Raw genomic sequence first — 26,363 nt, forward strand, 5'->3', positions numbered from 1 at the left:
AATGCTTAATCTGCCATGGGCAGGGCAGAGTAACACAAATATTTAAACCATTCATTGTAGCAATGCCATCCCTCAGTATAAAGCCATCGTATGCTATTAGAGTGTAAAAGGATGTAGAGTACTCAGAAATGGTAGTTAAGGTTGTCAGTGCAGGTATAACTGCCTTTTGAAGTGTGGCTATGCATATACATTTTAAAACATATTTTAATATGCAGGATTTTCCTGCAGGATCTCTTATGCAAATTGGACAACTGTTGAACATTAATTCTGTTTGTAGCCTGATGTATTGTTTGCACTACACCTCCCATTGACTAATAAATGTTTCCCTTTTATTCTCTTTTCCATTGTGCTATTTGAAATAGTATCAGTGCATTGCAGATAAAAATAGGCTTAGCTTTACAGCTTTATTTGAATTATTAATTCCATTTTGTGTATACCAGAACTGAGGCAAAAATTATAGGCACTCATATATTTACTTGGGGTGGGGCTGTAGCTCAGTGGGCACAGCTCCTGCTTTGCATGCAGGAGACTCTTGGTTTAAACACTGGCAATTCTAGGTAGGTTTAGGAAAGATGTCTGTCTGAAATCCTGGAGAGCCACTGTCAGTCCATAGACAATACTGACCCAGATTGGTGAATGTTCTGACTTGATATAAGGCAGGCAGGCATGTTCTTTCTACTTGTTCAACAAATGTGTTTGATTGCTGGCTAGAATAATAATACATAACCCTAATGTTTATTCTTATTAGCTTCACCTTTAACTCCTAAGGCATGAAAGAATCAGAGCTCAACAGGATGACAAAAGGGGGAGGAAATCCAACATGTTTACGTAAACTAATATTTATGAAAGATCCCAATGTGTTTCAAGCCTCAGTTCTTCTAGGGGACAAAAACCTTTTAATATATTCTGTAAATACATACACCAGACATGTATATTAAGTGCAGCAGGCCTTACTTTTTGTACAAAGACAGTTTTGCTCTCTGGTTGTACTCAAAAAGGAGAATCAGAGGTGGTCTGTTTTTAAACAAAGTGTTCTTCCTTGGGTTTGGGGGTGTTAGGTTTTGGGGTTTTTTTGTACAATATGAATCTCTGGATCACGTAGAGAAGCTTTTAAAATTATTTCCCTGAACATCTGAGGCTAAAGGTCCTTAGGATATTCTCATAACCATTAGTTTGAAGTATTCTGTATGGCATTCTGATTCTCTATTGTCCCTTCCTCATATGTTAATTCATCAAGTGGTGCTCGGCTCCACTTTATTCTTTCAGGCAAACATCCTTCAATTTGTATTGTTGAATGCTTTGGAAACATCATACACTGTACATCCCAAACATACTATTGCGCACCCTATCTTTCTAAGAATTATGAAGCATCTGTCATTGGTGAGCTAGTGTGTGACTCAGAATGCTCAGTTGCCAAAAGTACGAAACAGCTCAAAGTCCAATTTCTGTGAGGGAATGGAAGGTTGTCCATTTGACTGGCATTAAGAGTGAGACAATTGGCCTCTGCTGGCTGATTGTCTTACCTACTCATGTTCTTCCAACATACCACCAACTATGCTATTGAGAGAAACAGCTGAATGAGCGAACAGGCAGAGAGAATACTGGCACAGGTCATGTGCTCTAGTATGTATTATCCATTCCCTACTCATCAACATGATGCATGCCAGTACTGCTTCTGTTCAATTGTACCATTTGTTTGAATAGGCAGAGAACAGGTGTCAGGTAGAGTGGTGAGTGAGATCAATGGCAGCTGTAGGGTTTTTTTCTTTTGTTTGGAAAGGGGGTCTACCTAGTGAGTAACCCTTGTATAAGCTAGACATTCTGACGGGGGTAATGTTCATGTTAAGATAATCAGCTTTTAATAAAGCTGCTGAGCAATCATACTTGTTTTCCATTCCATACAATATTTTATGGGCAATCTATAGTGTTTTAAAAGGTTAACCTGTATATGCTGACTCAGGCAATCAGTTTGAATACATAACTAAAACTTGACTATGTGCAATCCACTGAACTGTGTCCATGAAATAGCATTTAAAATATAAAATAGATTGGTGCCTTACGCTGTCTGTGTTTGCATAGGATGGTTAAGGGGGGGAGAGGCCATATTGGTGCAAGGAGAATGTCAGCCACATGGCACCCTGCACAATCTATATTGATTGAGCGTTTCAGAGAATTATGGGTTGTGTGCTGACCAAATAGGCTGCTTGAAGGAAGGAGTAGCTCTACACATCATCATGTCTTTCCTTGTGGATTGCTTTCTGCTCTTTTGGCATTTTGCTAAGGCACCAGACTAGAATTGTGTGGGCAAACATACTGTGTGGTTACACCCTAATTGGTTGACTTTCCCTAGGGCAGTAGATTTTAACAGATTTACAATTCATTGTTCTCTTTAATTCTCAGTGTGGCTTGCAGTTCTGAAAAGTGACAGTAAGACCAAACACTGAGCAATAAAGAAAAGTTATACTAAAAGCAGCAGTAGGAGCAAAATATAAGTAAGCAGGTTTTAGCAAAGGCCCCATACAGCAAAAATGCTTCTAACCTGGTGCCAAACAATAACAATGTAGGTGCCTGCAGTGGTGGACTTGGGGCTCTCAAATTTCAGTGGTGCCCTGTGCAGCTCTAAATCCCACCCCCCAACCCGACTGTTGTGATCTGTTTGACATCATTGTTGCGGTGCCCCCCTGTGGTGCCCAGTGCAGCCAAACTACCCTAAAACCGCCTCTGGTGCCTGGTAAACAATCACTGGGAAGGGTGTTCCAAGGTCTGGCACCATTACATAAATGGTTTTGCTTTTAGCTGCTTTGTTGTTTAGTTGTGTGACCCCATGGACCAGAGCACGCCAGGCACTCCTGTCTTCCACTGCCTCCTGCTGCTTGGTCAAACTCATGTTTGTAGCTTCGAGAACACTGTCCAACCATCTCGTCCTCTGTTGTCCGCTTCTTCTTGTGCCCTCCATCTTTCCCAACATGAGGGTCTTTTCCAGGGAGTCTTCTCTTCTCATGAGGTAGCCAAAGTATTGGAGCCTCAGCTTCCAGTGAGCACTCAGGCCTGATTTCCTTAAGAATGGATCGGTTTGATCTTCTTGCAGTCCATGGGACTCTCAAGAGTCTCCTCCAGCACCATAATTCAAAAGCATCCATTCTTCGGCAATCAGCCTTCTTTATGGTCCAGCTCTCACGTCCATACATCACTACTGGGAAAACCGTAGTTTTAACTTTTTCTTGCTTTTCTCCCAAGAAGCAGACATCTTTTAATTTCATGACTGCTGTCACCATCTGCAGTGATCATCGAGCCCAAGAAAGTAAAATCTCTCACTGCCTCCATTTCTTCCCCTTCTATTTGCCAGGAGGTGATGGGACCTGTGGCCATGATCTTAGTTTTTTTGATGTTGAGCTTCAGACCATATTTTGCGTCCTCCTCTTTCACCCTCATTAAAAGGTTCTTTAATTCCTTCTCACTTTCTGCCATCAAGGTTGTGTCATCAGCATATCTGAGGTTGTTGATATTTCTTCCGGCAATCTTAATTCCGGTTTGGGATTCATCCAGTCCAGCTTTTTGCATGGTGAATTCTCCATATAAGTTAAATAAGCAGGGTGACTATATACAGCCTTGTCGTACTCCTTTCCCAATTTTGAACCAATCAGTTATTCTATATTCAGTTCTAACTGTAGCTTCTTGTCCCACATAGAGATTTCTCAGGAGACAAATGAGGTGATCAGGCACTCCCATTTCTTTAAGAACTTGCCATAGTTTGCTGTGGTCGACACCGTCAAATGCTTTTGGGTAGTCAATGAAGCAGAAGTAGATGTTTTTCTGGAACTCTCTAGCTTTCTCCATAATCCAGGGCATGTTTGCAATTTAGTCTCTGGTTCCTCTGCCCCTTCGATATCCAGCTTGCACTTCTCGTAGTTCTCGGTCCACATACTGCTTAAGCCTGCCTTGTAGAATTTTAAGCACAACCTTGCTAGCGTGTGAAATGAGTGCAATTGTGTGGTAGTTGGAGCATTCTTTGGCGCTGCCATTCTTTGGGATTGGAATGTAGACTGATCTTCTCCAATCCTCTGGCCACTGCTGAGTTTTCCAAACTTGCTGGCATATTGAGTGTAGCACCTTAACAGCATCATCTTCTAAAATTTTAAATAGTTCAGCTGGAATATCATCAATTCCACTGGCCTTGTTATTAGCAGTGCTTTCTAAGGCCCATTTGACTTCACTCTCCAGGATGTCTGGCTTAAGGTCAGCAACCACACTACCTGGGGTGTCTGAGACATCCGTATCTTTCTGGTATAATTCTTCTGTGTATTCTTGCCACCTCTTCTTGATATCTTCTGCTTCTGTTAGGTCCTTACCACTTTTGTCCTTTATTATGGTAATCTTTGTACGAAATGTTCCTTTCATATCTCCAATTTTCTTGAACAGATCTCTGGTTTTTCCCATTCTATTGTTTTCCTCTATTTCTTTGCATTGCTCATTTAAGAAGGCCGCAGAGATGGGTGGGGGGCATCAATATGAAGGTTTCCAATAGTAGTGGAAGGGCATGTTTATGCAGGAGATGAATGTTCAGACACCCAGGACCCAGACTGTTAAACGCTTTATAGGTAAAAACCTGCACTACTAATATTCTCCAGTAAGTGAAAAAGAAACAATGTTTGCATGTAAACACCACACTAGTATGTATTTGAGCTCCTCAGCTTAGGATCAGTTTAGTACCTTCTGGAGTTACTTATGTTGGTTTCTGAGTACATGGTGACAGCAGCAATTACTGTCAAGACATCAACATCTGAAGTTATTGGTGTCCAAACATTCTTTTGTTGTCTCATCTTCCCAAGTATCTTTCAGCATCTTTGATATTTGTTTGTTTCACAGATTTTTGTTCTACCTCTTCAACACAGGGGTTCCCCAGGTGGTTAAAAATCAGAATTGCAATAAAAGATTAAAAATGGTGAACAAAAATGGTTAAGAACAACCCAGGAACAAAAGCAGCAGAATATGGAGACAACAAATCATTGTCATAGGAAGTAGAAAGCCTAAGGAAGTCATAGTGTTATTGACAGTGTATCCATCAAATGAAGAATATCAGTTATGGGAAATTCCATGTTGTATGTCTATGGGGTTTTTTTACCCCCCAAAAGCACTTTTTCAAAAAATAAAATAAAAGCTCATTGCAGATTAATTCTGCATCACACTGTAATGCAGCCATTTTAAAACAGACATATGCAGTCCCAGCTGCTCAGTGACATGGGTCAGGGTATACCTAGATTGCAATAACTGCTTCTTTCCCCATTCACATGGGGCATGTATGAAGAGGAAAAGGCATGGATAACCTAATCAAAGATCTGGAATAAATCTTGATTCAAAGTAGCATGTTGAAGATGATAATGAAGAATTACAGTTTGAGTTAAAACTAGGTTGGGGGTTGTATTTGTATTTGTTTTTGCTATGAGTGGATTAGCAATTTAGGAAGAAAAGAGGGGAAATGGGTTGGGGGACGTCCAGTGAACTTATCTATCCCTACAAGGTAGAGCAATAAAGATCTACAAAGCATGAATGGCTGTATGCATGCATGTGCTTCCACCTCTGCCCACCACACTTTATTTGTACACCTTGAGATCTATCCTTGCACTGTGCTCAGTTGTGGCAAATCTTGGTGCACATACTAACAATAGTATCTCCTTCAGTAGACCATGAGCAACATTCCGTGCAACACAGCAGAAAGCATGTGATTTTCATTCATGAATAAATTACAGTAACCTGTAACTTAAAGATACCCATTATGGCTGATAAGCAGTTAAAAAAAAAAAAAAGAAGCACTAACTGCAAGACAGAGAGACAGAGACCGGCACATTTACCAGTTAACATATCTAGCTTTTTCAAACCCAAATGCAATTTCCTCCCTTCTCTGTTTTGCTGAGATAGTACAGTTGAACTAAATCATATAGTAGTGAGGGAATATTTCACGCTGTGTCTTCATATTTGAAGGCCACAAACGACACCAAAAATCAGTATCATAACTTATGTATAGCTAGAGCTTTGACTTTAATCCCTTTGACTTTTATCTCAAGTGTTGACTCTTGCTACTATAAATAGAATTTAAACTATTGTAAAAGAGTTTCATGCTGTTATAAAATAGGGATTTGATTTGACTTTGTTTAACTACACTAAGGACTTCTTTGTGGCTGGCTTAACACAGACCTTCCATTATTTCCATATTTGTTCTAAGTTAATTCTCTTTTAGACATGTAGAAACGCTGCTGCTTTAGGAGGTTTTGATGGCCTTTCTCTTTGATCCGTAATCAAGGCAGCTTTGAAGAGCTGTACTCTATTTTATTATTGCATTTTTTGCCTCAGGGTTTCCTCAGATTTGTTTTGTAAGGCTATCTTTGTACTTGTTTGGCATGGTAGTATGTGTGTTATTTCTTTACAATGCATAGCTGAAGAAAGACAGAAATTCCTGTTTTATAATAATTGAGTTTGGTTTGTGATGCTTTGTAGATATTTAATCTGAAATGTGACATGTAAGTAGCAGGCCCATTGAATTTTGCTGTATATGCGCTCTAGATCTTTACTGGGTAAATCTCACCTTCCAGAAAATAATCAGATCATGTCCTATTTCTTCGGTATAGATTTGTGAGATGCTGCTGTAGGTATGTCTCTTTTTGAAACAGTAGTCCTCAAACATTCTTGTAGTGAACCATTTTCAGTTAAATGGGGTAGGACACCCTGTGGTATTTTAAGCTAAAGGAGGAGGTATCCTGGTAAGGGGGATAACTAGAGCAAAATAATGATGTCTCATTAGCTGGCTAAGTTCACATTTGTCCCATAGCTGGAGGCTGGCAACCTGAAAGCAAAGATAATGAGTTGGATCCTGTGGACTTTCCATATGATTAAAAGAACATGAATGAGGGATCACAGGAAACACTCTGATCAGCCCCCCCAAAAACCCCAGGGGTAAGCCCCCATGGACTTCTGATTGGAAAGAGGGGGAAGGAATTTGAATCTGCCCTGCTTTATGCCCCAGTTCAGACAGGAATCTTTCCCAGTCCTTTCTGAGGATGCCAGATATTGAACCTTCCTTTTGCATGCAGATCATGTGCTCTATCTACTACAGAGCTTTAGCCCTTCTCTAAAAAGCACCTCCACCACACACGAGTTCCGGGGATGGTGCAAAGTATTATATGTAGTTTATTGCGCAAGATTTGTATTCTAATATTCCACACAAGGAGAAAAGTCAAAGTAGATTACACCCTTAGAAACCATCAACATAAAACATAATGAAACAGTGCATTAAAAAAAAAAAACAGAAAACAAACTTTATAATAGAAATGCTGCTTCCTTCTGCTCCTGGTCTTGGATACGTTAAATGTGTGATCAAATTGCCAAAGAGTTGATTTTTTAAAAATAGGAGCAGGGACCATGATCTGAATTAGGGCTGTGGTACAGGGAAGGGAGAGTTAAGGTGCCTCATGTAATTTCTGCTCTACACTACTATTTGCTTCATAAGGAAATCTACTATTTGGGCCCATAGCAGTTCCAGTGTAAGGCAAATAACAGCTTTTTGGGGGGAAGGGGGGGGAATTAATTCAGAAAATGTGTACAAAAAGTCATGTGGGTGGAAAAAGTAACACACACTTAGTGTTGTGATCTCAATCTGTGCCCTGGCCCCTCTACAGTTTTGAAATATTAAGAGATGGAAATGCAGTTACACACTTAATGTACACACCAGATTAACCCTTTGAGATTTTTTGATTTTAAAAAAAATCATATAGTGCCTTTTAAATTATCAATCCAATCCTAGAAAAATACTAGTGTGGATGCATTGCATGCTAACTTCTCTTCTATCTTCATAAGCATTTATATTCATCAACACATTTAGAATCTGGCTGTAGGTGGATTTCTTCCCAAAATGTGCAGCCCTTGCCCATGTTTTATGGGCCATGCCATTCTACACCAAGAGTGATGCATGTTTTGTTATTTAGGATCCTTAGAATGATACATCTTAATGGCCTTCATTTCTATGACAAAAAACAGTTAAAAGGTTGGAAGAGGCATGAAGAGATAAAAGAGCTGAACTGCATAATCATGCAAAGCCAATATACATTGACTTTTTAAAAATGAAGATGCTACTTTTATTCCTGCTTGAGAACTAATTTGAGTAGTTCACAGCTGTGTGTTTGTGGATAATGCATTGGTTGAAAACATAGCTACTTAGAGGGTATGGCTATGCTTTGGGATGCTGTCTCTCATTTCATGTACTGTAGATGCTGATTTATCTCCTATGACATTAATCGTCTCATAGCAAGCAATGGAATAACTTGCAGATGCCCTTCCTCTCCTCATTTATGAAGATAAATGTCATAACATGATGGCTGATCTTTGTTATGACACTAACCATTATAACATTTAACAAACGCAGCAAAAAATATCACTGACAGCTAGCAAGAGCATCTGTGTATGTGGGGAGTGATCTTGCCGCTCGTGCCTCTAGCTCAGAACCCTGACTTGTCATATTTAGTTTCTGGAATACTTTTAAGTAATAGATTTGGTCTGAGTCAGCAAACAAATATAATTGACTGGTGATACAGTGTTACGATTATATTACTTAATGGTGCTGTGGCTCGAGGGTATAGGAATTAGAGAGAAGACACCCTAAGATTCTGAAGAGAGGGGAGAACAGTGGGTCTGTGCTTTTGAGACATCAGGGGTAAGGCTTCCATAGTAAGCAGAATCATGGTGCAGCCTAACTCAACACATCTGGTTTGAGATGAAACCCAGATGTTTGTCTCACAAGATGAGACAAGCAGAAGTGCAACCATACGAAGAATCTGTGGGAAAACAGCAGCTCTAGCCCTACATATTATACATGTGGAAGGGTCTCTAAATTTTTGTTTTGTGCTCAGATCCCTCCCACAAAAAACTGGCCATTTGCAGGCACCTCTGTCTCATTTTGGATGCCCAGAGAATACTTGGACCAGGCAAAAGGAAGAAAGGGAGTCCAGAGTGATTGTGAACCCTGCTCCTTTTATCTCGAGGGTCTGGGAACATCATAGCCTGAGCAGTTGCCAGGTCTGCATCTGGATCACTCCAACAACTGTCTAGCATTCATGTTGTATGTTATGAAGAGAGAAACCAAAAGTATTCCCTCCCGCTGGTATTCCAAAATAGAACAACATCCTTTTGGCAACTGATGTTTGGCAACTGAGGCAAAGATTTCATTTCTTTGTGAGCAGATCTGCCTATTTTCTTCTCATGGTCCCCAAATATACTGGCTAATGCCCGTGAGAATGAAAAATGAAACATTTTATTATTATTATTATCATTATTAATAACAGGAAGAAGCTTTCCTTCTCCTAGTTTCAATTTCTCTCCTCACTCTTTTCATATGTAAATTAGGCTTTTCATATAGACAGCAAACATGCCTTGGATATCAGTATTTTCTGAGGTGTTCAAATTAAGTCTTTCTTCACAGTTCACTAGCAATACTCCTGCTAGAATTGATCAAGACACAGAACATGTCATGTTTTATGAATGAAGTGAGTAACCCCAGTCCAGAATTGCTATTCTAACAAAAGAACTCACAAGCCCTGTTTGGACGTTCATTTTGTACATGTGTAAACAAATGCATGAAGGGGGAGTGGGGGCACACTGCCAAGACCCAACCCTCTTGGTCCACCTTTCAACCCTTCACAAGCCCCAGCCAAAGGTCTGAAGCAGGGAGCCGCATCCTGCTTGCCCCGGCTCCCCATGTGATTTAGAATTCTGTACAATCATGGTTCTTCTGTACAGCACAAGGAACTTCCATGGATGGAAGAGGCTTCCTGCTTCAGACCTTCACCCTCAAATCTGTGGAATACTGAAAAGAGGGTGAAAGTCACGCATCTTAATGGGTGGTGCTTAGTAGTACTCCACCACTCTCCTTCATCTGTTTGTTCACAAGTGAGTAAACAGAACACCAAAATAGGGCATATAGTAGGGCATTATTTGATATTGCAGGGGTGGAAACTCCCCCAATTGCTATTTATTATTATTTTTAAAATTTGTATACCGTCCTTCATCCATAGATCTCTGTAGACTATATTTTTTATTTTAAAAACTATACAGTAAACTACGGATGTGTTAGCTTAACTTTAGGTGAATTTGTAGAAAGCCAAGAATGAATATTATTTCTCCACTGAAAATGCAGAGGAAAATAGACAACAAAAGGACTGTGTCCCCTGCTAACACGTATGCGGAAGAGTAAAGGTGTGATATATACACGTGTACTTTTATAATGATTACAAACGATGACCTCTACATTCTGTGATCTAGAGATGTAATATATTCTGCAATTTCTGTGCATGATCAGCTAGCAGCCCCCACCCGCCACTCAGGTGAACTTTGCTGTACAGTGGTACCTCGGGTTACAGACACTTCAGGTTACAGATGCTTCACGTTACAGACTCCGCTAACCCAGAAATAGTACCTCGGGTCAAGAACTTTGCTTGAGGATGAGAACAAAATCGTGCTCTGGCGGCGCGGCAGCAGCGGGAGGCCCCATTAGCTAAAATGGTGCTTCAGGTTAAGAACAGTTTCAGGTTAAGAACGGACCTGCAGAACGAATTAAGTTCTTAACCCGAGGTACCACTGTACTCCTGATTCCATTGCTGTCCTTAATCTTCAGGAAGTAGTAGCATATGGAAATAATTTTTGTAGGCATCCTCTGATTTAGTAGCCTGTGACCCTTTTTGTCGTATTCAGCACCATCATTAATGCATTTGATGCCTTCTGATTTGATGACTGCAAAGTTCTTAATGTGGGGAGTGCCCTTGAAGACTCTTCAGAAGCTTCAGATAATGTTGAACACAGCTGCCCTAATTTGGCAGGAGCACATTGCCCTGTTGCTTCAGAAACTGCACTGACTTCATATGGTATTTGGCCCACACTTCTAAATGCTAGTTTAAATTTCTGAAATCCTAAACAACTTGAACCCAATATACCTTTGAGACTGACCTCTTCCTTGTTTCCCATACTAAAGTGACATCTCAGTGGTAACTTCTGAATGGCAGCAGTCTGTTCTCAAATCCCCTCCCCACCCTCGCCCCAGATTCCTGTGGTCATACACTGAATTTCTTCTGGAATTAATATAAAATCTTTTCTTCTTCTATGTGAACATTTTTGTGGGGGTGATTGGGGAGTTGGCAGGGTTTTTCTTTTAGTATCTCTTCTGTTTCTTGTATGAGATGTTGTGTTTGGCTTTGGATAAGCATGCTGCTAATTGTTTCCTGATATATGACTTTCAGGAGAGAATAGGCTAAACATCCAAGTAATAAAGTCTACTGAGGTTGAATATAAGAGTTTTGGTACAAGAACCAAACTCTTACAGTTCAGCAGCAATGCCATGGCAGTGCATTTGTGGCTGAAATATAAGGTGCCCTGCATTTGTAGTCCTTGTTCTCCACTGTGGTTCCTCTAGTTCTTCAAGAAAGGTCTGAAACCTAATGAGTCTTTTGGTAGGGACATCCTTGAAGTTTCAGGAATTACTTAATGTAGTACACTGTACTATAGACAGCGGCAGAGAAAGCTGCTCGGGCGCCTGGAGCGGCATGCCCAGGGAGGGGCAGGGTGCACCACGGGGCCTCTGGAGTCTGCTTGCCTCCTTGCACTCAGCTGCCCTACAGCTGGGGGGCGGGGAGGCAGTGGGTGGACCGTTTGGGCAGCATGGACCCTGCATGTGCCCAAGCCACTGCGTCTCTCCCAGGAGAGACCCCTGGCTCGGGCGTGCTGCAGGCCCCGTGGTGAGTGCCACCTGGCATTTCGTCACCCCCCCCAGTGGTTAAAAGTGGGGGGTGCATATTTTTTCACTCTGTTTTACTAAATGTAGGGCAACGTTTTCTTTATCTCACCAGTTTTTATAGTCTAATGTGTTGCATCTTAGCTTGTCATTCCTCATTTTAGATTCAATAAAATTGAAGGGAAAGGGTGCTGGAAAGGGGGAGGTAGGAAGTGTTGTCACTTTTAGTAGATTATTTATCAGACATCTGACCAATATTGTCCTGGTCTATCATGTCCACTTCAACACCGTTTGAAATGTCACTGAAATGTCTTAAGCTTTTATTTTCTTTCATAAGCATCTTATTAAGCTACATAGATGTTTCAGTTCTCTTTAAAAAGCTGTCTCACTTAATGAATTCTATGAGTTGGCTCAGATTATACACAACACTGAGCAAACCATGGTTTTTTTTGTGAACATGTGAGTATGCAGGTTCCCAGGAAGATTCCCAGAAGGGTTCCCAGTGGTTTACCTGCTGCCTCACCATATGAGACTAAGCCATGGTTTGTCTGAGTATGTCATCTTCTTCTGATAAAACAATGAGCTGCAAACCAAACAAAATTTGGTTATAACTTATGGTTTGTCTGGGCTTAGTCTGGAATACCTTGGTAGCAAGAGGACTGGGAGAAGAGGGCAGTGTATGATCTCCTCTCCAAGAATCTGCACACTCCTATATTTGAGCTAAGATTTGGCTTAGCATTACGTACAAACTGGGTAACGTTTGTTCTTTCCAAAGAAACTACATGACTCCAGGTTGTATTTTAAAATGTTCAGAATCAATAAATGGCTCTTGCTGTGGGAAAGCAATGCTTCCCCCTTTCTCTCTCTTTTTCTTTGGCATGGGTGTATGTGGAAACTTTTTTTTAAGGATTGGATGAATAAAATTCACAATTCAGCAAGATATTTGAACCTCCTGCCCACACTAGTGTATGCAATAACAAGTAATTGACGCAGCAAGCTATTAATTTGCTCTTTCATATTCAGCCCTTGTGCATCCTGGGATACTATTGAGTCCTGCCCTGTTTGTTTCCTACTGTAGTGGCTGTAATGCTGCCTTGTTTGATCAAAATCTGTGTGCTGTGTGTGTCGCTTTGTCAGCTTGATTTTTGTTTTGTGCTGTGTCTTTTGTAATGATGCTATTCTGTGTCCATCCCTGTGTCTACCCACTGTTTCCTGCACCAGTTCAGTGCAGCTTCTACCCTACTTCTCCCTTTTTCATGGTCAAGGTGGACATGAGATTGCCTTTCCCTTTCCATCCAAATGTGCTGTAACACCTCACATTACAACTTCCTCTAGAGAATAGGCTGTGATGTCATAGAGAAGGGGACAGGGCTACCCAAATTCTCTCAATTTCAGGGAGGAGCTGCCCAGGTGTGCTGAGGGCCCATACGCGGGAAGAGAAACAGGGAGTCCTCCACAGTGAGTAACCCCACCTTCGAGTGTACCCAATATCCTTCATAGCCTTGTCCAGTACAGTATAGTTCCCTCCCCTTCATGACCATTTTGAAGTCTATTCAGTTTAAACTCTGGAATATTTCCAGTTCAGCTTGAGTTTCTTTCTTCTTGCCTTATCCTCCATTTCATCTTCCTTCTTCTTGTTTTTTTTTTAAATAAAGCTTTATCTTTTAAAATTTTACTGAGGTCTTAAATCCACTTTATATGCTTACTGCCCAATCTGCAACTAACCTTTTTTGTGTTTTGTTTTGTTTCATTTTATCTGAAATTTGTTTCTTTGGAAGTATGGTTTGGCTCCCAAAGCTTCTGTGTGGTTTTTAATCTCTGGATTTCACTCCTTTTATGGGTAAGGATCCAAACTGTGATGGGATACTATGATGGGCAGTGGACTGGTATGTGGTCTTGTGAGTTGAAAAGGGGAGAACAAGAAATTTTGAAAAATAAAAGAGTAGCTTTATATATCTGAATGGAATGAGACTCCTTTTGGTGGGGTGGGGGGGCTTTTACTGCAGCCAATATTAAGGGTGAAGTATTGTTTTCATCTGCAATTTCTTTGGTCTCTGATCTTCAAGTTTTGGAGCACAGCTGTTGCTGGAGAATTGCATTTGCAGCCTTAGCAATTCATTGTATTGTAACATGACATACTTGCAAAAGCTCAGCATGATTGGCATGCATCTTTGTAAAATTGTTATACTAGGGCAGCAGTGGAGGACCTGTACGTTCCAACTCCCATCAGCAATAGTCACCATGGCTAATGATCAGGAATGATGGGAGGAACACAGATTCTGCATCTCCTGCCATGCAGGGACAACAGACATGACATCTGGAATATGGTGATTGTGGTGGATTAGCAGCACTTCCTTGAGTAATTGGGAAGTCATAGTACTTGTTTAAAGAAATCCCTGACCTCTTCTCCAGTTATTAATGTTCAGTAATTTTTGGTATGACACCATTTATTCCTGGTGGGCAGCTGTTCTAATGATTGTCATGACATTCCCGGGAGAGCAGCTTAGGAGTGATTGGGTATGGATGATGAGCTAATTGCCTATTTCTCACTGTAGAAAGGCAAGTTATAATAGTGCTAAGTTGGTAATATCCTTAGATACAGTCTATGTGCTGTCACCATTTTCTGTACTTGGTTGATCGAATTCCTAGGACTGGAAGTATGACTAAGAAGAAAAATATGGAGGAGGATACCAACTAGAAGGATAGTAAAAGAGGCAGAAGCCTTCATACCAGTTAGACAAAATGGAAGAATATTAATTGGGACTTCATAAAAGGCAAAGGAGTGGAAAACTTAGCTGAACTGGAAAGTATATTTCAGCAACCAATTATGATGGTTTCTGACGCTTCATTTTCCACCCATGTTAAGAATTTTTCATTCTTTAACATTCTGAAACCTATCATGTTCTTCTAAGAGCTCTGCAAATGGAAGGGTTCCCTGAAAGTGCACTATTAGTGACAATAAACAGTCCAAACAGTAGCAAGATTTACCTCCCTTCTCTCCCCCCCTTACAGGAAATTGTTTCTTGCATTTGTAATAATAAATAATAGGACTTGTTCTTCTAGTTCTCTGTCATGTAAGAGTCTTCCTGTGCATTTTATGAGGTTTTCACCCATGATTATCAGTTTAAACCTGTTGTTAGCTAAGGTGCTTGTTCGGCAGTTGATAAAAGACCCCAGTCTTGACACGACAACTTCCCACTTTTTACACAGCATTATGCAAAGTGCATGATCAATGACACAATCATTTAAATGTATGCAATAATGATTTTTTACCTTCTTACACATATATTTCTTTTTAGGCACTGGAAAAACATCCCAACTCACCAATGACTGCAAAGCAGATATTGGAAGTTATTCAGAAAGAAGGGCTGAAAGAAACAAGGTCAGTATTTATATGATATTTGCCGTTACAATATTTGCCTTTACAATAACAAAATTTAAGGAAAATATCTAAATTGAGGTTGGCATGTTGTTCGTAATGCAGTAAATAGCATTCTGTGTTTGAGCCTATGATTACAGAGGAAACCTAAATATATAATAAATAGATATTAGAAGGGGAAATCAGAAAGGACAATATGGCTGCAATCTTATACATTGGGCTGGAGAAGCATTTATTTTGTCACCATACCAGATTCCAATGTAGTCAACACTTAGGCCATTTTTAACATTCTGCCACTTTTGTACATTTAAACTAATTTTAAAACAGAATTTCTAGCCACCATAGCAAATCAATGACACAAACACTCTCCCAGACCACCATGCTCAGATTGCTTTGCTCTGAGAAAGGACCCCTGTTGCTAAGAGCAAGACTGAGAGGAATGTAGGAAGTGGACTAATAATGGCACATCTAGGTCAGCATTGTCTACACTGACTGAGAGAAGCTGTCCAGGGTTTCAGACAGGAGTCTCCCTTAGCTTTATGTGGAAATGCTAGAAACTTCTGCTTACAAGCAACTACTCTACCAATGAGCTGTGGCCCTTCTACAGGACAGAGGTGGAAAGCCCTGTAAGAGTTTTGTGTGGCTGCAGCAGCCTCAACAGTAGCCAGTGAGTGAGATTAGTGAGCAGGAGCCCATATAGTGCTAATCCTTTACATTCGCTGCCTGATACATTTGCCCCAGTTTCTCTCATGGAACTACTGGCCCTACTTGTGCATAGCCAGCAAAGCCAACTTCATATAAAAACGATGTGAGTGTTTGTCCTGTCCTTTCCTTGGCACAGGGCATGCTGAAGCAAGACAGGTCATTAGCTGCAGCACCAAGGATAGCTCCGAGTGAACAACTTGCTCCAAAGAAGTCAAGAGTAAACTGAAAAGCTTTTATGCTCACAGGGCCAGATTGCTTGGAGCCTAGAACTCCTCCTTTCTGGCAAGTTTTTTTTTAAATGTGTGCTGTCTGTGTTGATGTGCTGAATTGAGAATGTGAGCTTCAGATGTGGAGGCAGTCAGTTTCTCATGGAGTGCAGGCTCAGAGGTTACAGACTCCAGAGGGCCTGCCTCTTGTGGTCTCAGACTCCAGAGCCTTTGCTCTGCTGGGTTTAGGCTGTGACTCAGCCTTTGGCATGATATGGGGGCCTGGATTATCCTTTGGTGCTGCTGGAGGTTAGCACCTCTGAGTTGAGACCCAGGCTGCTGCTCCAGGTGCCAGCAGACCCAACCATTTCCCCACCATTTGAGTGTAGGCTGCTACTTTGAACAGGGGTTCAAAGCTTTATAGACATATGGAAGAATATGGGATTCCTTCCAGATCCTGGTAAAGAAAGGATCACCACCTCCTTGCCAGTTGAAGTTGGTAGGAGGGTCTCCTGTCCATCTGTTGCTTACAACCTGTATTTCAGACAAAGCAGTTTGCAAAAGTCTTACTAGAGACTTTGTACTACCTACAAGCCACAGTGGGTGATCCTTCAAGTGTATAGCAATTAATGTCTTCCAGAAATCATTATAGCTTTTCGCTGAAGCCAGCAGAGTTTAGTTTGTGTGTATGTGTTGCCCCATTCATGGGCCAGAGAAGTACATATGAAGCTGTCTTCTACTGAATCGTGGTCCATCCAACTCAGTAGTCTCTGCTCTGATAGGCTGCAGCCTTCTACAGCTCAGCTCAGATCTGGATCTTTCTCAGTCCTGTCTGGAGATGCCACTGGGTAAATAGTGATGGCCTACATGAAAAACCTATTTTGTACCGCTTCTGGGCAGTTCTTCTCAAGGCTTGAGTTCCCTCCCTCTTTAACCAGAAGAAATTAACAGAGAGAGGTAGAGAGAGAAAATGTGTTGCATTTACTTGGCATATAGCACCACTTTCTAAGAAAGAATGCAGATCATTTGCAGTTCTCCTTGTATACAGTATAGGTGTGTGTAATAAAATACAATGGGTGAGTTCCTAGAAGGCAACTAAACACTAAGAAGTCACTGTTGTTATATATAGAAGTAAAGATAAAATTGTGCCAAGAGTCTTAAAATAGAGTCAGTATAGACAGATGCTTGGTGCAAGTGCCAAATAATTTGGAGAAGAAAAGTTCAGCAAAAAATAATAATAATTAAAATGTAGCTACTGAGTTATAAATAAGTAGACAGGAAAATCAAATGTTGTGGTACAATCATTTCAATTGTTTTGAACTCTTCTCCGCTGCTGTTCCTTTCTTACTTATGTCTTTTGAAGTAATTGAACTCTGACTTCTTGTTATTATTATTCATAATTAAAAACAGCCCCCTTGATGATTATACAGTCTTCATCATATTTATTCCCACAGATTATTGTATTATTGTACCATTGGAGAGATTGGGTAGTGGGAAAATGGCAAAAAAACAAAACAAAACAAATTAATTGGAATTAGAAATAAAGGAAACCTTTAACTTTTTTTCCCCAAAGAAAAAGACTCTAGAAAAAAACACTGCAGCTAGCTTAAATGGCCCATTCTGTGCTGTAAAAAATGAAAGATAAAAATCAATGCAGTGGAAACGCATAAACTGCCAGTGACAAGTGTAAAAGGAAAAACTGTTTACTCTTGCATGAATTGTATTATAGTGCACTATTGTGTTGTAAACTTGTATACAAATGTATCTGTAAAGTTCAGCACTTACTTTAAGAAATGGTGTTGCTAGATAACTCTGAAGGCGAGATAGAATGGAGAGATTTATGTTTGAACTGAAGAAGCAATGAGGTTGTTGCTATACTAGAGTGCTTTAGCACTGCTGAGGCAGTGGTTTTCTACAATGAGCTGGTTAAAATGGAGGTTTCACAGCACTTTAAATAGTGCTATATTATTCAAAAATCCCCTTGCCTATGGCCACTATCCTTCTATGATGTTTATTCATAAGTGTCCTGTTAAACAAAGACCCCTTCCAACATTAATTAGAAGTAACTGTTTGCATGTTCTGACAACTTAATTGTTTCATGTTGGGTGTGGCAGTGGAATTATGCTTCCTGTTTTCAGTTTCCATTCCTGTGGCTGGGGGAGGCTGTAATCACCTAGTTACTTTTTACTAGTTTTCATTTCTATAAAAGAGCAGTATTTTGCAATATAATAATTAAATGGAAAAATATTTACTAATATATACGGTAAGTAATTAAAGTTTGTCCCTTTGCAGATACCGATAATAAGGGACAATCAAGAGAGCTGTTTCAATAGGTAATTAAGAGGCAATTCAGTAATCTTACTCTCCACCTAACAAGAAGCAATAAAGCCAGCAGAACCTGCAAACAGGAAACATTTAATTAAAGGTACAAAAGCCTTGAAAGATTTGTCCAATAGCCCTTTGTCTGTCTACAAAGGATAGGCTGGTGCTACAATTGCATTTTAAAAAATGGGAAGCCAATGCAGGAAGCAGTGGCACACAATTATTTATCCATATCTCTGTCTGGATTCTATATAAAAAGTGAGTGAATAAAGGAACACTATTGTATTATATTATTTAAGGCATTTATATGCTGCTTAATCAGTAGCATTCCTAAGTAGTATGCATAAAAATTAAAAATTAATCATAAAGCCAAGCATAAATTCAAACTACATTAAAATGCCTGCTGGAATACACCTGAAGTTGACCAAAGAGGTTTCCTGTCTAATTTCAGTTGGGAGAGATTTCCACAGGCTTGGCTCCACAACACTGAATACACAGCTTCTAGTAGTTTTGAGTTGTACATCTGACCCTTGGTGGACTACCAACAGAGACTCTCCCAAAGATCTCATTGATTGGGCAGGGATATAAGGGATCAGACAGTCCTTAAGATATCTTGGACCCAAGGCCCTTGTAAATTAATACAAGATCTTAGAATCTGCCTCAGTAACAAAAGCCAGTACAAGCTCAGGTCAATCACTGGAGTCCATCTGGAGCAGCCGACAAGCAATATTGAGGATGTACTGGGCCATTCGCTCAGAAATGCGTCTGAAGAAAGGAGCAAAAATGAAACAAAGGGACTGGAATCAAAGAGACTGAAGTGGGTGCAAGTAGATGTCGATGTCTACTTGGACCCACTTCAGCCTCTTTGATTCCATTCCCTTATCAGCAGGGAAGGAAAACAGTAATACGGTTCCTTAAATGAGGCACATGAGCTTGAGAAGCTGGCCAGAAATCTACAGGTTAGCATTTGTCTGTCTGAGGAGTACGGCCATGCAGCAAGACATGTTGTTGTATTAGAGATGCATGTCTACAGCTAAGGTCAAGCAAGGGAACCTACAAGAGTCTTATCTGGAAGAGGATCCCTGATTCAAATCACAGCATCCCATTCAGTTTTCTTTGCACAGCAAAGCTGCCCGTTATAGTGGGGCAGTCTTTGTGGGCACTGGGTAGCTCTCAGAAAGTAGCATTTCAAAGGAAAAATGCTACAGAACAAAATGTTTTGCTTCTTCAAAAAGTGAATTGTAAGGAGGGAATCAAAAAGCTGATTGTAAGGAGGCCTGGGTTTAGGCAGACTCTTGACTGGAATGTGCCTGGAAACAACTCTGCTGTGCAAGAAGGATAAAATCTAGCTTTCAGTTTGCTCGGTGTTATGTGTATGAAATCTTCAAGAACTTCCTGCAGAATTTGCCTAGCACATACCCATCTGTTGGTCTATCTATATCTGTGTGTTTACACACACACGCACACACCCCGACACATGTGTGTAGTGTGCGTGTGGGGCAGCAGGGTTCATAGCCCCAGGCGTAAATTCAGAAGGGCGCAACTAGGCCACAGCGGTCCCAAAGGTGCCATGCATCAACATCAGTCCCTTAAAATTTTAAACAGCAAAAATGTAGCAGCCCGTGAGCTAATTAAGATATGTGAAAGCATTATGTGTGTAGAATTTTAGGAAATTAAAACTGCGTTACACTTTCAAGAAATAAATGCAATGAAGGGAAAGGGGACAGGGTTTTTTTTTTTGTTTTTTTTTATTTGGCTTGTTTCTGCCCTACAGAAAGACTTTAAACAGGGATGCAAAGAAAGCTATGGTTTCCATAGTACAACTGGCTTCATAAAACACGGATATGAGATTCGGCTTCACGCTGAATGCAAGCTTAGAATTTGTCTATATGGGAATATTAAGTAATCCTGAGGCAATAGATTCCGTTTTTTGAGGAAGGAGAAATTAACCTTGAGAAACAATTGCTTCTACACCTCTGTTGTTGAATGTCATATTCACATTCTGCTCAAAGAGTAATGCCACTGGCTTACACACTGAAGTCAAAACGGAGGGAGGGAGGAATGACTTGTGCAATATGCAGGACCAGCCCTGCCATTATGCAGAGTGAAGCAGCTGCCTTTGGTGGTAAATACTAGGAGATGGGGGTGGTGTTACCCTCCATCGGTTCTCATCATCCTGAGCTGTGTACTGGCAGTGGTGATTCTTGCTTTTTGTTCTCCTTGGCTGTCTGACTGTCCCATCTAGTCACATTTTCCCAATGAGTCATAGACAGTACCAATGGAAAAGGCCTCTGACTGAGTGGACAGGCAGAGGAGCAGCTATTCCAGATCATTCATTCCAGGAGGCACTGCATGTGCACATACATTGGTCATAGGGGGACATGGGTGGCACTGTGGTCTAAACCACTGAGCCTCTTGGGCTTGCTGATCGGAAGGTCAGCAGTTAGGATACTTCAGATGGGGTGAGCTCCCGTCGATCTTTCCCAGCTTCTGCCAACCTAGCAGTTTGAAAGCACGCTAGTGCAAGTAGATAAATAGGTACCGCTACATTGGGAAGGTAAACGGCGTTTCTGTGAGCTCTGGCACTTGTCACTGTGCCAGTAGTGGTTTAATAATGCTGGCCACATGACCTGGAAAGCTGTCTGTAGACAAATGCCAGCTCCTTTGCCTGAAAGTGAGATGAGCGCCACAACCCCATAGTTGCCTTTCACTGGTCTTAACCATCCAGGGGTCCTTAACCCTTTACCTTACATTACATTGGTCATCTAATGTACTGGCATGATGGATGCTGAATGTGATAATGCCAGAAGGATAGTGTCATTATGCAACATTTCAAATATTGTGTACAGTTTTGGTTCCTGCACCTTAAAAAGGATATTGTAGAGCTAGAAAAGGTTCAGAAGAGCATGTACATTGGTCATAGGGGGACGTGGGTGGCGCTGTGGGTTAAGCTACAGAACCTAGGGCTTGCCGATCAGAAGGTTGGCCGTTTGAATCCCCGTGACGGGGTGAGCTCCCGTTGCTCGGTCCCTGCTCCTGCTAACCTAGCAGTGGGAAAGCACAAAGCGCAAGTAGATAGGTACCGCTCTGGCGGGAAGGTAAACGGCGTTTCCGTGTGCTGCTCTGGTTCGCCAGAAGTGGCTTAGTCATGCTGGCCACATGACCCGGAAGCTGCACGCTGCTCCCTTGGCCAATAAAGCGAGATGAGCACCGCAACCCCAGAGTCATCCGCGACTGGACCTAACGGTCAGGGGTCCCTTTACTTTTAGAGCTAGAAAAGGTTCAGAAGAGGGCAGTGAAAATAACCAACTATAACTCTCATAATTGATGACCATTGGCCATGCTGGCTGATGGAGACTGGAATCCAACAACATTTATGAGATTATAGGTTCCCCATCTCTGACTTAATATTTAGAAATGCAATTCAGTGTAAGCAAGTCTAAAGTGATGCACAATGGGGCAAAAAATTCTAACTCCACACACATGCAAATAGGGTCTGCATTTGTGGTAACTGACCAAGAAATGTGACCTTTGGATTGTAGTGGATAGCTCAATGGGGATTTCGATCCAGTGTGCAGCATCTGTGGAAAAGGCAAATTCTATGCTAGAGATCATCAGGAAAGGGATTGAAAACAAAACTACCAATATTATAAATATATTTTACAAATCTATGTTGAGATTGCACTTGGAATACTGTGTATCGTTCTGGTGACCTTACCTGAGAAAGGATATTGTACAGTTGGAAAAGGTTCAGGAAAGGACAGCCAAAATGATCAAGGGGGTGGAGCAACTCTTCTATGAGTAAAGATTACAAGATTTGGGGGTGTTTAGTTTAGAAAGCGTCTAAGCTAGAGACATCTCTTTTGCTGAATTTATATTGTTCTGTTCCATTTTGAATGGTTTTATAATTGTGATGGTTTTATCTACTTTTATAATTTATATTTTATTGTAACCCTGGAACCTTTTGCTGAAATCTTATAAAAATAAAACACAACAGAGGTGCATAAAATTATACAGAGTGTGGTGAATATGGATAGAGAGGTTTTTTCCCTACACACAGGGCTATCCAGTGAAGCTGAATGCTGGGAGATTCAGAACAGACGTACCGTATTTTGCGCCCCATAGGACGCACCGCCCCATAAGGCGCACCTAGTTTTTTGGGGGGGAAATAAAGAAAAAAATTTTTATTTTCCCCCCAGGCGCGGGGCTGGGGCGGGGGAAGCCCGAGCTTTCCCCGACCCCAGCCCCCAGCCCCCAGAACAGGCTGCTCTGTGCAAGCTGTGGGAGCCCTCCCGTGGCTTGCGCGGAGCTACCCGAAGCCTCGGCATGACTGCTGAGCGCGCCGGGGCTTCGGGATAAGAGGCAGCGCTGCGCAAGCCGGGGGAGGGCTCCCGCAGCTTGCACAGAGTTTCCTGAAGCCTGGAGAGCGAGAGGGGTCGGTGTGCACCAACCCCTCTCGCTCTCCAGGCTTCAGCGAAAGCCTGCATTCGCCCCATAGGACGTACACACATTTCCCCTTCCTTTTTGGAGGGGGAAAAGTGTGTCCTATAGGGCGAAAAATACAGTAATTCTTAGTTAAAACTATGGAATTTGCAGTTATTATACTCTTAATATTTATTTCAGTAAGTGAGTAGTGATAAGGTGTTGGGAGACAGAACTACCTGTGCTATACAGCCTGCCCTGTGACTTCCTTAGGTCACCTTCTGCCTTTGGGTGAGATGGAGGATGCTGTCCCATCACCCGTGTTAAAGTACAATTCACATGTCAGTCCAGTTGGCTTATGTGTGTGGAACTGGTAGAAGGAAGCGCCATGTTGTTCTTTGCCTCGGGAGGCAAAATATCTTAGACCTCCTCTTGCGGAACAGACAACTACTTGAATCTCTTGAAGGTCTTCATTTGCTGGCCTGGTTGTGAAGCGAAGGAGGAGAAACTGAGTTTAGGGATAAGACATGCAATGAACATGCCCTTGTTGCAGTAAGAAAATAACCACTAGATCTAAAGTAATGAAAATAGATCCTAGCACAATTCAAATTCTGCTTTTAAAAGGCTTCTTAATTTTTTGAAAAATAGTGGATTGGCAATCCCCAAAGCTCAATGTTTTGCCTGTTGTGCCTGTTTTCTGGGGCTGACCTCCTTCCATTTAGTACTACAATTTTAATTGCAACCTCACCATTCTATACTTAGTTAAGCAGCTGTAGTGAAAAATGCATAAAGGTTAAGACAGCATGCATTGAACATATTTGGCTTGTTTGCACATAAACCATAGCTTGGCGTGAAGTGGAGGAGCCTCATGGAGCTTGAGCGAAGCATCAGACTTGTGCGCTCCTCCTCCCTTCTCCTCCTATGCAGCTAGGAAGAGGATTTCTGCGAAGATTGCATTCAGTTTCAGATAATCTTGATTTAGTATTATTTGCAAATAGGAATCCTAGTTAAAAAAAAAATTAGGTAAACAAGAGGTAAAGTTGGTTTGTTTAGCGACTCACCATAGTTTGTTTTATTAAACCAGGATTCCTGGTTTGTGTGTAAAGCTAAAATTCTTTGAAAGTGAAATAATTTTGATAGATGTCCTATTCCTTTCCACACAGGGGAAGGACAGGGGATGAGGACTATATGAGTCCAACATTTTGCTTGGTCTTGCTAAGTATTATCTGCAAAGCACTAAACCATGGTTTTGAATTTTGTGAGAACCAGCCCAATTGTTGTCAGCAGCCAAAGGTGATCACCAGCTTGTCATTGATCTCTGAAGAGCTTTTGGTTTGCATTGATTTGAAAGGCTCTGAATACTAATAATAGGTTTTGGTACTCATGCAATAATTTTAGGTGGGCTTATCATAGCAATCTCTGCCTAACCATACATTATCTTGGCTAAAGTTTATTCACTGTAATTATTTTTTAAGAAGCTAAAGGTCTCTTTCATTGTAACCTTAATTTAGAATAACTGGGCTTAGATATTAGAAATTACATTATTTTTGTTCAAAGTCAAACTGTAGTATGAATCTGCCAGACTTTATGGTTCACAAGTTTGTTTCTCTCTCATATCATTAAAGCATTCAGATCCTCAATTGATTGATTCTTTCCCCATGCCTCAAATATGAAGTGCAGCAGAGAGAAAATTAAAAAAGAAAAATACTATAAGCCAAAATAAAACCCATACATTAACATGAACATAATATTTGTTGGGAAATGCACACACATGATAGATCTATATTGTCTGAGACACACGTTTCAGGTTGTGTTTTGTTTTGTTTTTTTAATATATTTCCTGCTGCGACAATCAGTTGTAAAAAGATCCTCATCTGGCCAATCCTCTTCTCAGTATCTGGAAAGAAAAACAGCTTTTAAGGTAAACAGTTTTGGGACTGTAAAAGATTGGTGCTCTTCTTTAACTTTGCAAAAAATGTGCTTGGAATTTGAGAAGATGGTAAGAATGAAGAACGGTCTTTGTAGAACAATTATATATCAGGTTCAGATGTGGAAAGGAAATGCTGGTAGTTTACCTGGCACAAAGTATACAGTGACCCAATCCCGCTAAACTTAGCTGTAAGGCTATTCAGACAGCCTTTACTTCCAAACAAATGTGTATCATAAGTCCTGCTGAAACCAGCTGAAGAACTTACTGGTAGTTGTAACTGATTTGTTCCATTGCTTTCAATGGGAATTTGTCACAATTAACTAGCATGCTACGAACAGTGTGTTGCAGTGGTGGAAGACTGGCCGGTCTGCCTGTGTGCTTGAAAGCTCCTCTGCCCATATTCACTTGGATGTGACCACAGCAGGGTTACACCGACATCTGTGGCTCTGATAGGACCACTAGATACTACACAAATAAATTCCTAGGACCTCTGCTGGTGCTTTTGTGCCATTACTCTGTGACAACAAAAGTAGCAAGAGGCCCACCTCAGTGGCATGATTTATGGATATGAAGCAATCACATATTTCTATGTGTGATGGAAAAGGCAGAAAGTTGTGTAGCTATTCTTGTGCAAATATTAAAACGCACAGCTCTGAAAGTGTGGAATATATTATAGTATGGAGTTTAAAGAATCTATATGTATCTATCTGTCTCAGGTGTGTGTGTGTGTGAAATTAAAAAGTGATATATAATCCTTTATATATGAGAGTGATTTGATTTCTGTTTCAGCTTTGTGGACTTAAAGTGGTACCTCGGGTTACAGACGCTTCAGGTTACAGACTCCACTAACCCAGAAATAGTACATCGGGTTAAGAACTTTGGTTCAGGATGAGAACAGAAATAGCGTGGCGGCAGCGGGAGGCCCCATTAGCTAAAGTGGTACCTCAGGTTAAGAACGGACCTCCAGAATGAATTAAGTTCTTAACTCAAGGTACCACTGTATTACGCTACTTCAAATCCATGCTCTTCAAGTGACTTTTGCTTTTTGGGGGGTTGCATTTGGTTAATAATATTTATAGCAGCAAAAGAACAACCATGTGCTAAAAAAAGCTACCGGTATATTGAATACTGGCATTTCATGAATCCTGTAATTGTCAGCAGCACAAATTGCTACCATTACTATTATTGCTGCTCCTTTCAAGGATGGGTTGTTTCATGATTTTTTTAAAAAATATACTTCAGAAGGAGGGGAAGAGAACCTAATATCTGTACGGTGTTGATGGGCCAATGTCGGGTGGTATATTATTTGGGTACAAAATCTCGGGTACTTAAGGTACAATATTTATTTTATTTACTTCCTAATTGATTACACATTTTTTGTGTGAATTTCAAGGCAGCGTATATGGGCTTCCACATATAGACCAAATTCAGACCTGCTAAGGTTTAAGCAACTTGCTTCATCATGCGCATTTGAGTTCTTTGGAAAAAGGATGGTAATTGATAGCTGCTATGGTAACTTTCCATACATCACCCAGTAGTGATGTATGGAAGTGAAAGCTGGAGCTGATCGCCGAAGAATTGATGCTTTTGAATTATGGTGCTGGAGGAGACTCTTGAGAGTCCCATGGACTG

The 26,363-nt window shown here is 40.9% G+C and overlaps 1 protein-coding gene across 3 annotated transcripts in view; it reads left to right on the top strand.

The window, feature by feature from the left end:
- Nucleotides 1-26,363, top strand: part of ASXL3 (ASXL transcriptional regulator 3) — a 104,822-nt gene that overhangs the window by 4,514 nt on the left and 73,945 nt on the right. Inside the window, exons 2-4 of one of the 3 annotated variants that reach the window (XM_083622824.1) lie at nt 13,163-13,225; nt 15,067-15,149; nt 24,658-24,722. Coding sequence is in view for 2 of the 3 variants with exons in the window: in XM_083622822.1 (XP_083478948.1) it covers nt 15,067-15,149 (83 nt within the window). In the remaining variant the exon portion in view is untranslated. The remainder of the gene's footprint in view (nt 1-13,162; nt 13,226-15,066; nt 15,150-24,657; nt 24,723-26,363) is intronic. The other 2 variants (XM_083622823.1, XM_083622822.1) reach the window with 2 other exon arrangements.

The sequence above is a fragment of the Podarcis filfolensis genome (assembly GCF_964270895.1).
Source record: "Podarcis filfolensis genome assembly, chromosome: 7".
In the NCBI taxonomy this organism is placed as follows: Eukaryota; Metazoa; Chordata; class Lepidosauria; order Squamata; family Lacertidae; genus Podarcis; species Podarcis filfolensis.